The 14,821-nt window shown below is 39.6% G+C and overlaps 1 protein-coding gene across 1 annotated transcript in view; it reads right to left on the bottom strand.

Moving 5' to 3' along the window:
* cbc (protein CLP1 homolog) overlaps positions 1-14,821 on the bottom strand; it is a 156,692-nt gene that overhangs the window by 11,688 nt on the left and 130,183 nt on the right. The window contains exon 11 of the mRNA XM_090389835.1: positions 7,342-7,422. Coding sequence (XP_090245961.1) covers positions 7,342-7,422 — 81 coding nt within the window. The remainder of the gene's footprint in view (positions 1-7,341; positions 7,423-14,821) is intronic.

Here is a 14,821-nt window from a genome sequence, read left to right as displayed (position 1 = left end):
GGTAAGGGTATCCACGTGTTTGCAACTCCGCTGAACGAGAAGTTCTTTAGCCATATTTAGCCGCTTGATTGAATATTTTTTACATCGAATTATTTCTGTAAGTAGCTTATAGACCTAGTAAGGATCGTTAGTTTATTCTGAATTGAGACAGCGAGATTTGAAAGTTAATTAATACTTAAGTGTCCGTAGATTTCCCGTTCGTAACTTTCCCGCCTTTGTGATACGATAGTTATATACCGTACTAGATAGCGTTAGTTGAACTTCGTTAGCAGTTAAATTGTACTTTTAAATAAATACATATAACGACTTATATTACAAACGTAACATAATTAATTATATTTAACATAATTAATAACATAACATAATTAATTATAATTAATTAATAAATTAATAGAATCATGACTCAGACCAGAGCAGCAAAGCAAAAGGCTCAAGCTAATGGAAGTGCTGTGGCTCAGAGCAGAACTGAGGGGGGCAGTTGTCCTCTGACTCACAGCCTTATAAAATGCACTGTTTGCTTGATGTTTGCAGAGCAATCGGGTACGGGACATGATACTGCCATGGGGGATGTCTTTGTGTGTGCGCGATGCAAGGAGTGTATCGATATCAGGCAACAACTCAGCGTTCTTGTGGGCCTATATGAGAGCTTGAAGGACAGGGTGGATGCCCTCGAAGAAACTAAACTGAGGGGGCCCATCAAGCTCGCAGCTGCCCACATCAACGCCAGAGCTTGCACTTGGGCATCACGTGACACAGAGGCAACCCCCAAGGCAGAATGCACTGGTCCCGAAGGAACTAGTAGTTGTTGGTGACTCTATTATCAGGGAAACGGGGAACATGCTTTGTAAAAAGGATAGGTGGAACAGGACCAGGGTATGTCTGCCAGGGGCAAAGGTTGATGACGTTGTAGAGCGAATATCATCTTTTAAGGGCACAAAAGGTGATATAGTTGTACACGTTGGCACTAATGATATTAAGAGTAGGAGACCGGCAGAATTACTTAACAAGTACAGGTCACTGTTGAACAAACGCCGAGAATTAGGGTTGAATTTGAAAGTGTCTGCAATTCTGCCCAGACACGATAGGAGGGAGTATATGATGAGAGCCGTGTCAATCAATTCGGCCCTGGAAAGATTGTGCAAGGCTCAAGGGGTAGAATTTTTTTCAGCCTGGACTGTACTTGTTAACAGGAGAGATTGCTTCTACAGGGATGGGATACACTTAAATAGAAAGGGTGCAAGAATATTTGCTGATGCTATCGAGACAGTGTTAGGTGGGTCGGAAAACTGCTAGCTTGGGGGGAGACAAAGACCAATAGATTGACAGTAGCCACTCGCAGAGGTGAAAGAGATTCTTGCACTGCTTCTATTAGAATGAGCAGAAGCCTGAAAAACAAGATGCATGATATTTCAGAGACTGCTGGGAGTCACTGCGGTACAAGTAAACACATGGGTTGTGTTAGGGTAGCTAAGAATAGAAACAGGTGCAGGTATACTTGCGTGTACACCAATGCTAGGAGTTTAGTAAATAAATTTGATGAATTTGAGGTATTGCTCAAAACATCAAAGGCAGATATTGTTGGGATATCAGGAACGTGGTGTCCCACAGATATAAGGGATGCAGAACTGGAATTTGGGGAGTACAACGTCTACAGAAAGGATAGACAGGATAGGAAGGGGGGAGGGGTTATGCTATTAGTTAAGAAACACATAAAAACCAAGGAAGTGAAGCCAGTCGACATCGCTGGACAGTGCAGTGTCGAGTCAGTTTGGTGTGACATAAGCATTGGGAGATCAAAATTGAGAGTAGGAGTGTGCTATAGGCCTAATGACTCTGATGAGTATAATAAGAAACTGTACAGGGAAATAGAGTGGGCCAGTAAATCAGAGAGTCTTATAATGGGAGATTTTAATTTCCCAGATATTGACTGGAATTTGGGGGCTGGTCACTCACACACTAACAGGGCTTTTGTGGATTTATTGGATGATTGTTTTCTACATCAGCATGTTCGGGAGGCAACTAGAGGGAGTAATACTCTTGATTTGATTATCAGCAGTGATTCTTCATGCATTAAGAATCTGCAGATAAATGAACCACTAGGTGGCAGTGATCACAGTGTGCTGAAGTGGGATTTACTCAAAGAGGTAACTACCATTAGGGGTAAAGGGAAGGGTTATTGCTTCCGTAAAGGCGACTACGATGGACTGAGACAGTATTTAAATTCTATACAGTGGGACCAACTGATGATGTTACCAACAGCAAATTCAAAATGGGAAGCATTCAAAGAACTTATCTTGGAAGCTATAGGCTTTACATACCAACTAAGAAATATTGTTCAAGGTTTAGGCCAAAATGGATGTCAGATGAACTAATGAGGCATATGGCAGAGAAGAAAAATGCATGGGACACTTACAAATTAACACATGACACAGAAGCCTATGATAGATACAAGTTGATATGCAACCAAGTTACAAAGGAGGTTAGGCAGGCGAAGGCAGATTACGAGAAATCCTTGGCAAGGGATGCAAAGTAAAACAGCAAAGAGTTCTTTACTTATGTAAACTCTAGAAGGAAGGGGATGAATCAGATTGGTCCACTTGATATTGATGGGTCAACTGTTGATGATCCTGCTCAGGTAGCTAACAAACTAAATGAATAGTTTGCTGGGAATCATTGGGGTACAAGTAAACACATGGGTTGTGTTAGGGTAGCTAAGAAAAAGAACAGGTGCATGTATACTTGTGTGTACACCAATGCTAGGAGTTTAGTAAATAAATTTGATGAATTTGAGGTATTGCTCAAAACATCAAAGGCAGATATTGTGGGGATTTCAGAGACGTGGTGTCACACAGATATAAGAAATGCAGAACTGGAATTTGGGGAGTACAATGTCTACAGAAAGGATAGACAGGATAGGAAGGGAGGAGGGGTTATGCTATTAGTTAAAAAACACATAAAATCCAAGGAAGTGAAGCCAGTCGACATCGCTGGACAGTGCAGTGTCGAGTCAGTTTGGTGTGACATAAGCATTGGGAGATTAAAATTGAGAGTAGGAGTGTGCTATAGGCCTAATGACTCTGATGAGTATAATAAGAAACTGTTCGGAGAAATAGAGTGGGCCAGTAAATCAGAGAGTCTTATAATGGGGGATTTTAATTTCCCAGATATTGACTGGAATTTGGGGGCTGGTCACTCACACAGTAGCAAGGCTTTTGTGGATTTATTGGATGATTGTTTTCTACATCAGCATGTTCGGGAGGCAACTAGAGGGAGTAATACTCTTGATTTGATTATCAGTAGTGATTCTTCATGCATTAAGAATCTGCAGATAAATGAACCACTTGGTGGCAGTGATCACAGTGTGCTGAAGTGGGAGTTACTCAAAGAGGTAACTACCATTAGGGGTAAAGGGAAGGGGTATTGCTTTCGTAAAGGTGACTACAATGGACTGAGACAGTATTTAAATTCTATACAGTGGGATCAACTGATGATATTGCCAACAGCAAATTCAAAATGGGAAGCATTCAAAGAACTTATCGTGGAAGCTACTAGGCTTTACATACCAACTAAGAAATATTGTTCAAGGTTTAGGCCTAAATGGTTGTCAGATGAACTAATGAGGCATATGGCAGAGAAGAAAAATGCATGGGATAAATACAAATTAACACGTGACACGGACGCCTATGATAGATACGAGTTGATCTGTAACCAAGTTACAAAGGAGGTTAGGCAGGCGAAGGCAGATTACGAGAGATCCTTGGCAAGGGATGCGAAGAAAAACAGCAAAGAGTTCTTTACTTATGTAAACTCTAGAAGGAAGGGGATGAATCAGATTGGTCCACTTCGATGGGTCAACTGTTGATGACCCTGCTCGGGTAGCTAACAAACTAAATGAATATTTTGCATCGACATTCACACATGAGGAGTTATTCAGCGAGGGGAATGCCAGAGGTGTATTCAACTCTAGCAGTAAGCTAGAGAATCTTGTAATAACTGAGAGCAAAGTGGAGGAGAAATTGTTGAAGATAAACACAAGAAAGGCACCTGGGGTGGATGGGATCTATCCAGTTATATTAAAGGAGGCAGCAAAGGAGGTAAGCAAACCCTTAGCCATAATTATGAGAGCTTCCTTGGACTCAGGGGAGGTACCCATTGACTGGAGATGTGCAAATGTGACCCCAATTCACAAAGGGGGATCAAAGGCTGACACAAGTAATTATAGACCTGTGAGTTTAACTTCTGTTCCCGGAAAATTAATGGAGGCACTGGTGAAAGAAGCACTGCAGGATCATCTAGACAAGACTTCAGTTATAGCTAGGACACAGCATGGTTTTGTTAAGGGGAAGTCTTGCCTGACCAATTTGATTGGATACTATGATGCAGTCACAAAAGAACTGGATGCAGGGAATAACTTTGATATTATATACTTGGATCTTAGAAAGGCTTTTGATACTGTTGCACATGGAAGACTGCTGCACAAATTGGAGCAGTGTGGCATTGGAGGCAAGTTGCTGCTATGGATAAAGGGGTGGTTGAGGGGGAGAAGACAGAGAGTGGTAATCAATGGACACTGCTCATCGTGGACTAATGTTATTAGTGGAGTCCCTCAGGGTTCAGTATTGGGGCCTTTATTGTTTTCTGTATTTATAAATGATATTGATGATGGTATATCAGGCTTAATGTCCAAATTTGCAGACGATACGAAGGTTGGCAGGGTTGTCAAGGACACTACTGACACTATGCTGCTGCAACAGGATTTGGAAAGGTTGAGCAGATGGGCTTCGAGGTGGCAAATGAAGTTTAACATTGACAAATGTAAAGTACTACATATGGGAAACAGCAACCCCAGAGCAACGTATCAACTCTGTGGTACTACACTGACAGTGGTAGAGAATGAAAGGGACCTGGGGGTGGTGGTGCAGGCAGATATGAAGTTCTCTGAGCAGTGCAGACGAGCTGCAAGAGTAGCTCATGGTGTATTGTCAATGATATATAGGAATTTTTCTAGCAGGGATAAGGAGGTGATTATTCCCTTGTATAAGGCAATGGTCAGGCCACACCTAGAGTACTGTATACAGGCCTGGAGGCCTCATTTCAGGAAGGATGTAGAGCTGCTGGAACGAGTACAGAGAAGGGCAACTAGATTGGCGAATGGGACAAAGGGGTTCTCTTACGAAGAAAGGCTTAAGTTTTGCAAATTACAGTGTCTGGAAACTAGGCACCAGCGGGGTGATCTGATAGAGGTGTACAAAGCCTTGAATGGTTTGAGCATGCTCAATGCTGATGGGATTCTTCCTCTAGCTCAGAAAAATCACCTGAGAGGGCATAAATTCAAATTGAGGAAAGACAGATGTAGGATAGATGTGCGGAAATTTGCCTTTAGCCAGCGGGTGGTTGGTGGGTGGAACAGACTTCCATCCCTTGTCGTGGAAGTTGATAGCCTAAATAAGTTTAAGGCTCAGCTGGACAGGTATTTCGAACGAACAGAGGGGTGAAGTGGAAGTGGTTATTTTTATTTATTTATGTTACTTTTTTTTTTTTTTTTTTTTTTGGCTGATGCTGCATAAGCTTGCTTTCTTGCATCAAATGCCTCTACTAATGCTAATGCTAATGCTAATGCTAATATTTTGCATCGACATTCACACATAAGGAGTTATTCAGCGAGGGGAATGCCAGAGGTGTATTCAACTCTAGCAGTAAGCTACACCTAACCTTGAAATAACTGAGAGTAAAGTGGAGGAGAAATTGTTGAAGATAAACACAAGAAAGGCACCCGGGGTGGATGGGATCTATCCAGTTATATTAAAGGAGGCAGCAAAGCAAGTAAGCAAACCCTTAGCCATAATTATGAGAGCTTCCTTGGACTCAGGGGAGGTACCCATAGACTGGAAATGTGCAAATGTGACCCCAATTCACAAAGGAGGATCAAAGGGTGACACAAGTAATTATAGACCTGTGAGCTTAACTTCTGTTCCAGGAAAATTAATGGAGGCACTGGTTAAAGAAGCACTGCAGGATCATTTAGACAAGACTTCAGTTATAGCTCGGACACAGCATGGTTTTGTTAAGGGGAAGTCTTGCCTGACCAATTTGATTGGATACTATGATGCAGTCACAAAAGAACTGGATGCAGGGAATAGCTTTGATATTATATACTTGGATCTTAGAAAGGCTTTTGATACTGTTGCACATGGAAGACTGCTACACAAATTGGAGCAGTGTGACATTGGAGGCAAATTGCTGCTATTGATAAAGGGGTGGTTGAGGGGGAGAAGACAGAGAGTGGTAATCAATGGACACTGCTCATCGTGGACTAATGTTATTAGTGGAGTCCCTCAGGGCTCAGTGTTGGGTCCATTATTGTTTTCTGTATTTATAAATGATATGGATGATGGTATATCAAGCTTAATGTCCAAGTTTGCAGACGATACAAAGGTTGGCAGGGTTGTCAAGGACACTACTGACACTATGCTGCTGCAACAGGATCTGGAAAGGTTGAGCAGATGGGCTGAGAGGTGGCAAATGAAGTTTAACATTGACAAATGTAAAGTACTACACATGGGAAACAGCAACCCCAGAGCAACGTATCAACTCTGTGGTACTACACTGACAGTGGTAGAGAATGAAAGGGACTTGGGGGTGGTTGTGCAGGCAGATATGAAGTTCTCTGAGCAGTGCAGACGGGCTGCAAGAGTAGCTCATGGAGTATTGTCAATGATATATAGGAATTTTTCCAGCAGGGATAAGGAGGTGATTATTCCCTTGTATAAGGCAATGGTCAGGCCACACCTAGAGTACTGTATACAGGTCTGGAGGCCTCATTTCAAGAAGGATGTAGAGCTGCTGGAACGAGTACAGAGAAGGGCAACAAGATTAGTGAATGTAACAAAGGGGTGCTCTTATGAAGAAAGGCTTAAGTTTTGCAAATTACAGTGTCTGGAGACTAGGCACCAGCGAGGTGATCTGATAGAGGTGTATAAAGCCTTGAATGGTTTGAGCATGCTCAAATCTGATGGGATTCTTCCTCTAGCTCAGAATAATCACCTGAGAGGACATAAATTCAAATTGAGGAAAGACAGATGTAGGATAGACGTGCGGAAATTTGCCTTTAGCCAGCGGGTGGTTGGTTGGTGGAACAGACTTCCATCCCCTGTAGTGGAGGTTGATAGCCTAAATAAGTTTAAGGCTCAGCTGGACAGGTATTTTGAACGAGCAGAGGGGTGAAGTGGAAGTGGTTTTTTTTTTTTTTTGGCTGATGCTGCATAAGCTTGCTTTCTTGCATCAAATGCCTCTACTAATGCTAATGCTAATGCTAATAAAAAAAAACTTCTAGATACTTACCAACTTGCACTGGAACTAATTTTGTATGATTATTTTCTGGTTTCATACCAAGTGGCATACACGAATCAGGTAAAGATGGAGCTTTAAAAGAAACACAGTAATTACTGTCACTATTCTACTTGAAATGAAATTCTTTCAAATTAACAAATTCTACTAAATTAGGGATTCTCAATTATTTTCATACCACATCTCAAAAACATACAAGTTTGCATATTGCTGGAGTGATGAGTACGCTGGAAGAATAGAATTTGAGTTTAAAAATAGATGTTAAGTTACTTAAAATATAATTAAAACTTTAATGAAAGGGATGAACTTATTTCATTAGGCAGTTGTCATATTTACAGTAATTCTGGTTAATTTTAATCACAAGTTGGGCTATAGATGCATTTTGATTCTGTATTTGTTTCTAATAACAAGCATGCTATGAAACACTGAAAGGCAATAAAAATTTAAAAGTCCCAGAAATAAGCATATATATCATCTTTTTTAACCAAATTTTATAAAATTTCTTTCTTGAATTTGTTCTGAAGTTCTGTCACACAAAAGTTCCATTAATTCTCAACCAGGATTGAGTGTTTCTTGAGCATCATACATGTACTTGGAAAAACTTATCCTATTTATAATCTTTAAAATTGTCAAGAAAATTACAGATTCTCACTGCTCAATTTTCCAATTAGCATGTTCTTTAGTTCAGGTTAGACAAATTTAACTCCTGAATCTGATTAATAAGGACTTCTTACAAGATCAACATACTTTCAGCCTACTCATGACAAGCTTTCTTTGGACAGTTCTTTCACTTGCCATTGCACTAGTATGTTCCTCCCACATGGCTTTTAGGACTGTAGAGTCTGCATGATGATAGGAGAGTCATAGACATATTAAGTGTGTCCTGCTGGTGTACTAATTTTTTTTTTTTTATGTAAACCAAAACACGAGAGGTATTAGAACCCATGGTACTTAGTACCGTGCTTCGGTTGGAGGTTGAGAAGATGAAAGAAAATATTAGTTGACATTGGACTTGAACTTCTGTAGACTGTTAATTTTTAGGAAATACATATGAAGGAAGATTGTTCCAGAAAATGGTAGTTGAATGAATAAACGAGGAAGATGAAAAGTTGGTTCTGTGAGTTTGAAGTTGGTCAGTAAATGGATGTTGGCTGGTGGCTGCACGTGTTCGGACTGTTTTGAAAGAGAGAGTGGGAATTATAGAAGCCAATTCAGAAGAACAGGGCCCATGGAAGTATCTGTAGAAGAGCATTCAGAAACAGTACGTCTATGAGACAGCGAGTGAAGAGACTCTGTTAAAGCGTTAATTAACCTAACTGCCCTCTTCTGAATGGAATCAAGAAGCCTGAGAGAGGTTTTGGGGGCACCACCCCAGATGTGGGAACAATATTCCGTGGTAGAGCGGATTTGCGATTTATAATTTGATTTGATATTTGAGCAGCTGTTTGGAAGAAAAGTAACGCCGAGAGCAAAAGAGAAAACCAAGTTTTTTAGATGCAGAGGAAGCAATATTTGTAATGTGCTTGTGCCAAGAGAGATTAGAAGTCACGGTAATCTCCAAAAGAGATATATCATTTTGCCTAGAAATTGGAGTGTCACTAAAGATAAGCATAGGAGCAGAAGAATCCTTTTTGCGAGATATAAGACAAGACTAAGTTTTAGAAGGGTTGAAATCGATTAAGTTGTCTTTGCCCCACTGGAGAATACCTGAAGATCGGCATTTAAGGAATTGGTAGCAGATTTTCGAGAAGTTAAAGCTGATTGAGCAGGGCAAGGTTTCTCAAAATGGAAAGTGGAATGCAATGTGCTATCATCGGCAAAACTATGGATAAAAAGTAAATGGAAGAAGGTCATTAATATACAAGAGGAAAATGAGCAAACGTTGATATGAGAAGTTTTTAAACAGTAATCCGACCAAGAAAAAAAAAAAAAAAGAAATCTCGCAGGTCATCCCATTTTGCATTCTTGTAATGCCAAACAACACGAGGTTGGGAATAGGCATGAGATAAAGGCTCCATTGGAGAAGAGACAATCACCAAGTTGTGATCTGAAGTGCCTAAAGGACCTCTAACTTCGACCGTGTACTTAGAAGGGTTGTTTGTGAGAAAAAGATCAAGCGTGTTGCCTGTATGATTAGGATTGTCTCGTATTCTTGTAGGAAAATGAACAATCGGTGCAAGGTCATTAGTAATTGAAAATGCCTCAGCATCTCGACCAGCTGGGTCGGTGTGACTAGAAAACAGAAGCCAGCTGGAGTTGTGAACATTAAAATCACTAAGGAAAATTACTTCACTGTTAGGAAAGTTGGACTGGAGAAAGTCAATTTGCAAAGACAGGAAGTCAAAGAGAGCTCCAAGTGATTAGTGGAGTTGGGAGAACGGTACAAACAACAGATGAATTTGACACAATGAGGTAGAGAGATTTTAAGCCAGAGAAGATCAAAGAGAGGAGATTCCAAATTGCCAAGTCTCTGACAGGGAATATCAGAACGGACATATGCACAAGTACCACCTTTGAGGCGAAAGGAATCATACGGCGAATAATTTGGGCATTTGAGTTGAGCAGTAGTTGAATCAACTGATAACTGAGATTCAGTCAGAAAAAGTACATGGGGTTTGGTAGACTGCAAGTGGAAATGGACATCGTTGAGATTAGAATTGAGACCACGTATATTTGTGAAATGAATTAGGAAGTGTTTGGGGGGTTTAGATCTTTTTGCAGATAAGATTACTCTATTAGTTTGACAATTCATGGTGTATTCAACAGTAAGAAAAAGTGAGTGGGACATGCTGTTATGAAGTTGTTGTTGTTGTTTGTTTGGTTTTTAGGAGCATTAGCAATTAAGGTCATATTGCTCCGGGGATATGTGGTGGTCATTCCCTGATCCGCATCCTCCGTATTTGGTGGTCATGAGCTCGAACCGTGGTCTAATCAAGAAGCATGTGCTACGCACTGCTGCTCTTGCACACCTGGCTACGGAGGCGCCTTTGTTATGAAGTAATGAAATTTTTGTATATGGCGTACACATGGTAAGAATATACCCAGATCCTTGACATAATGTGGCCTCAACAATGCTGCCCGCATACACACTACTCATACTCCCTCCAGTCACTATCTGGCAGAGTAGAGTTAGCAAGATTATACACTAGCTGATCCGGAAGCCTCCTAGAGAGTTACCAATAGGTTCGGTCTGGTGTGCTAACTAGTGGCCGGCCTGCGAACACCGTTTTAGAGCTATACCCTCGAAATGTAAGGAATATTGGATCTCGCCATGATGTTCATCATAACCTTAAAGGTCATCAATCATACTGCATGATGGAGGAGATAGGGAAGGGTTGACCGGAACATAGCTCTAAAGACTAAACATGGGTTCCCCACTTCAAGCCTCCAATAAGCAAAGTGGTGGTATTGCACCGGTTGATGAGAGTCATCTACCACCTAGTACTGCCTGGTAACATAGAGGGGTGGCATTCCTCCATGTGGTGTGGATCCCACACCTCGACCCCTGCTTACGTTGGTTCACACGTGGGTGGTCACCCACCATATACTTGTGCATGGAAGTTATACCCTAGATTACTAACAGTCCCACCATCTGAAGGTGCAAGCAGAGGATTTGGCTGTGACAGACCGTCCGGACTTTGCCGAAATTGGGCCCACTTGACTTGAGTGTAACCCGAATATCAGTTCCATCAGCGTTTTAGACTCCCAGGTAGCAAGTACAGCTTATCTGCCTTATCTGAGAGAATGTCTGTGACAACCTCAAGGACCAAATTTGGTTTAGTCCTACTACAGATTTTATTCTGACATTTCTAGTGTCACATTTCTTTTAAAAAATTCTTGACACAGAAGACTGATTATAGCCAACTTGTTTTTTTGGAAATGTATCAACTAGGAAAGCATACCCTATCAAGAGAAAATAACTATGTTTTTCTTTCCCAGAATTAACTACCTGTACACTATATTGCTGCTGAACAGAAACTGACATGTGGATGCCTTTATAAACAAAGTATAGAGTAAAACTGCCATGCGGTGTAGCAAAGCTACAGGTGTTTGTCCTCTTGTGAGTACTAAGACCACTGCAGTTTAAATATGCTAGCTGTGAAAACTCTTAAGCAGATAGAGCCTAAGAACATTCAATCTTATTTTTAACCATAAATTGAATTCATGAACTCAAAGTTCAGTTTTACACATTTCTGCTCAGTTTAAGATACTGCACATACAGGTGAAACCCATTATAACACGATGCTCAGGGTCCAAAGAATCATAATATAAGCAGATCGCTTAACTTCTAAACATTTTTCGGCATTCAAACTTTGCAATTGCATTGTTTCAATCTTTTATTGATACACTGTACATATTCATGTTGCTAAATATACATAAACACAATAAACACACCTTTTGTCACAAACACAAATCAATACTCACAAAAACTGCTTTTCCACATGGTTGTATTAACTGTTATGTTCATGTTTTGAAATCAACAAATGGTCGAAAACTTGGGTGAGAAAGGAAAACATTAATGCACTCCATGTTCTTTCAACTACTAAGCAGACATTAGAGAACAAACTTTTGCACATTTTAGTCGATACTTTCAAGTCTATCACATTTTAAAAACACTGTATCAAAGGTTAACTGTTTCATTGCATCTCTTTATGTTTCTTTTCAACAATTTCAATAAAGCATTTTAACTGTAAAATTGAAAGGGAATCTACCTTTTCTGTTTCAAGAAATTTTTAAGTCCAGTTTGCAAACCAGAGTGTTCCTCCATGATACAAGTCCACAAGTAAAGTTACAAGTCATTTATTATTGTTCTTACTGAAATCAAAGGATAATGCATATTGTCGATTCGCGTTAAACTGAAAATATTGCCACATGTTCAAAAGGAATCCAAAATGATGACCTTCAGTGACTAAAAACACATTTAAACTGAGGAAAAATGGGGTCTGCACGGGTAGCACAGTGGTATCGGTACCATCCTCTCCACACCAGATGGAAAAGGCTCGGGTTGGAATTCTGTTGATGATGCAAGGAACTCTTATGGGCTTTTTTTCACTCTGTGGCTGAGTTAGTCGGTCTCAAGCATAGATAGCAAGGTTCCCCCCCCCCAAAAAAAAACCTGGGTTTTTTTTTTCATCCAGCAAAACATTGACCAGAGAACACATGCAATTTATAGATACAATACACATGGATATATGTATACTTATCGAGTGACCCTAATATAATAGTCTGGTTCTTTTTCGGTTTGACAAAAAAAATGGGAGCCATTCTTGCATCGCGTTATAAGCAGAATCACATTTTAAAGGGTTTCAGCTGTATATTACTATTTTAAAATTAAAATTATCGAAGATGAAATACTTTCAACATTTGTGTATTTAAGTTATAATGCACACACATGTAAAAGAGTACAGAAGTTTTACTTTGTAAAATTAGTGTTGCTATGCTACTTTGATAGTTTTATTTTCTTCTTGTTAATAAGGGCCAAAATGAAATTTTGTGGGATGAAGGGTATTAAAATAATTGTGTAATATTGAACTTACTAAACTTACTAGTAAAAGGTTACAAAAGGCTGGGGAAGGAGCAAGGGCTCCGTTTGTTGCACTGTTCCAGTGGCTGTCTAGCAGAGAAAATGCTCTGCCTGATATTTATTGTATAGTATACTATACTACTCAACATGAATTGTTGAGGAGGCTTCCAACCTGCAGTGGGTTGATAATGGCTGCAGTTTACAATTAACATAAGCCTAATATACTGCTGGGAGTAGAGTATTAGCATGTTGTACATTCCTGATCAGTGCCGGCCTTAGCAAATGCAGGGCCTGATTGGAGTATGCCGGCAGGACCCCTTGAAAAATTCAATACTAATCCCTCAATATTTTGAAATAATGAAAAACTTAAACTATTAATAATTGTTTATTATTTTTATATTCTTACAATTTGTTAACAATTGACCAGACATGTTGATAATACAAACAAAACTAATCAGGATATTTTTTTTGCCCATTTATCGGCAAAATCTTTAAAGACTTTCTCAAAATTTAAATTCCTTGCTTCGCCTCTTTCAATGGATAGGGTAGCAAGGCTGGTGAATCTCTTTTGAAGCGTTGTCGACCTTAGATATGTTTTAATCAAATAATTTGTATAATTTATAATTTAAATATTTATTTTTTATTAATTATGTTTTAATCAACTTTAATCAGGAAAAGCTTCTTTCCCCAGACGCTACAGTAACTGGAATCGTTAAAAATATTCTTAGCGATATTAATCAATTCGGAAATCCAGTGGCTCTTTCATTAGTTGCGAGAAATTTAAAAATTTTTAAAGGATTTTCAAAGCATGATTCTGGAAGAATTGGTTTCAGTGCTTCCATTTCCTCCACTAGCATATGGCCATCAATATCTGCCACCTTCACAGACTTGACCAGTTCGTTGCCCTCAATGATTTTAGCATCTGAAAACGCGATTTCTAAATCTGCAGCGTGTTTCTTAACTCGTCCTTTGGAATTCTTAGAAATTTACCCAAGAAACCAAGAAGATTATTATGTTTTATTAACTGCTAGAAACATGACTCTAGAGACTGCAAAGCCTTGTCTACGATTTTATTAAAGCAGTTTACCTTGTAAGCTTCCTTAGAATTTGTTATAGGTTCATCAGCAGGATGGAAATTAAAGTGCCTCTTTCTTTTTTGTAATCTTGTGTGAAATTCTGGAGATACTTCCAAATCTGTCTCAAGTTCTGTGGCACCAACTAGTCTGCGTGGGTAGTATAGTGGCATCGTCACCATCCTCCCACACCGGGTGGAAAAGGCCGAGGTTCGAATCCCATCGATAATGCGAGAGACTTTAATGGACTTTTTTCACTCTGTGGCTAAGTTAGTCTGTCTCAGGCATAGATAGCAAGGTTTTTCCCCAGTAACTGGGATTTTTCGTCCATTAAAACAGGCAAATTGACCAGTGAGCACACGCAATTTATAGACACAAATATGGGTTTATGTAATCAATTACGGGAATAATAATAATTTTTTTTTGGTGGCACCAACTAAGATCTGTTTAAAGGCAGTCTCTCTATACTTTGATATCCAGTGCAGAAGGTTTTTAAATGAAGAAGAAAGAGCTGTAGCAAGATCTGTAGAATGGATCTTGCTACAGCTCTTTCTTCACTTTTCAGTTCCTTATTTATGTGAAACAAAAAATCATGCCAAAATACTAATTAAACAAGAAACTTGTATTCCTTGATCTAGTTGGCTAGTAGTAGTAGTAGTGGCATGTGATGCAAGAAAGCAAGTGTATGAGCTTATGCAGCATCAGCCAAAAAAAAAAAAAAAAAATTACAAAACAATTCCCTCTAAATGTTTGTCCAGTTCCTCCTTAAATTTATTTAACCTATCAACTTCCACAATGACAGATGGAAGTTTGTTCCAGCAATTAACCACCCGCTGGCTAAAAGCAAATTTCCATACATCTGTCTAGTGATTCAGCT

Source organism: Mastigoproctus giganteus, chromosome 2 (assembly GCF_048544385.1).
Source record: "Mastigoproctus giganteus isolate SK-2022 chromosome 2, ASM4854438v1, whole genome shotgun sequence".
Taxonomy (NCBI): Eukaryota; Metazoa; Arthropoda; class Arachnida; order Uropygi; family Thelyphonidae; genus Mastigoproctus; species Mastigoproctus giganteus.
This window is presented reverse-complemented; position numbering and strand designations above follow the sequence as displayed.